Raw genomic sequence first — 1,314 nt, forward strand, 5'->3', positions numbered from 1 at the left:
CGGCCGGCGGCGTGGGCCACCATCACCACCACCACACGCACCACCACCACCACCACCCCAAGTGCCTGCTCGCGGCCGACCCGCCGCCGCCGCCGCCCCCGCCGGGCCTTCCTTGCTCCGGGGCGCTGCGCGGCTTTCCCCTGCTCCCGGGCCACCCGGAGGAGGGGTCCGCCTTCAAACACGTGGAACGCACCCCTCCCGCAGCCGCCGCGTTTCCCGGAGCGCGCTACGCCCCGCTGCCCGCCGCGCCCGCGCTGCCCCTGGAGCGCTGCGCCCTCCCGCAGCTCGACGCGGGCGGCCTCAAGGGCTACCCGGGCGCCGAGTGCAGCCACCTGCCCGCCGTCATGCCAGCCTTCACGGTCTACAACGGAGAGCTGCTGTACGGCTCGCCCGCCGCGGCCGCCTACTACCCGCTCAAGCTGCACTTCGGGGGGCTGCTCAAGTACCCCGAGTCCATCTCCTACTTGAGCGGGGCCGCAGCGGCTGCGGCCGCGGCCGCTCTGAGCCCCGCGGAGCTGGGTTCCCTGGCCAGCATTGACCGAGAGATCGCCATGCACACGCAGCAGCTGTCCGAGATGGCCCTGGCCGGGAAGGGCCGCGGCCGCCTGGACTCTGGGGCGCTGCCGCCCGCCGTGGTGACGGCTGCGGGCGCTGGGGGCGGCGGCGGCGCGGGTGGCGGCGCGAGCAAGCCCAAGACCGGCCACCTGTGCCTCTACTGCGGCAAGCTGTACTCGCGCAAGTACGGGCTCAAGATCCACATGCGGACGCACACGGGCTACAAGCCACTCAAGTGCAAAGTGTGCCTGCGGCCCTTTGGCGACCCCAGCAATCTCAACAAGCACATCCGACTGCACGCCGAGGGCAACACGCCCTACCGCTGCGAGTTCTGCGGCAAGGTGCTCGTGCGCCGCAGGGACCTGGAGCGCCACGTCAAGTCCCGCCACCCCGGCCAGAGCCTGCTGGCCAAGGCGGACGACGGCCCGGGCACCGAGCCGGGCTATGCCCTGGAGCCTAGGGATCCCAAGAGCGACGACAGCGACGTGGACGTCTGCTTCACCGACGACCAGAGCGACGCGGAGGCCGGGGGCGGCGGCGATCGCGACTTGTAACAGCTCTCGCCCGGAAGGGAAGGGGCCGGGGCGCGGACGGAGAGTAGCAAGGAGAGAGTGTGTGAGCGGTCTGTCTGCGAGAAGAGGAAATCCTGATGAAAAGAAGGCCCTGGTGAGGAAAACGGAGCTGAAATTCAGCCAGGGCTCAGAGATAGCTCAAAGAAATTAGGCCACCAGGGCGGCGCGGGTGGTGGGTCTCTGGCCC

General features: G+C 70.7%; 1 protein-coding gene across 1 annotated transcript in view; it reads left to right on the forward strand.

The window, feature by feature from the left end:
- Prdm13 (PR domain containing 13) overlaps window positions 1–1,109 on the forward strand; it is a 7,449-nt gene extending 6,340 nt beyond the window's left edge. Inside the window, 1 exon segment of the mRNA XM_005377940.1 lies at window positions 1–1,109. Within this exon segment, the coding sequence (XP_005377997.1) occupies window positions 1–1,109 (1,109 nt within the window).
- Window positions 1,110–1,314: the final 205 nt, after the last annotated feature.

This window comes from Chinchilla lanigera, unplaced genomic scaffold (assembly GCF_000276665.1).
Source record: "Chinchilla lanigera isolate Chin_1 unplaced genomic scaffold, ChiLan1.0 scaffold00010, whole genome shotgun sequence".
Classification (NCBI taxonomy): Eukaryota; Metazoa; Chordata; class Mammalia; order Rodentia; family Chinchillidae; genus Chinchilla; species Chinchilla lanigera.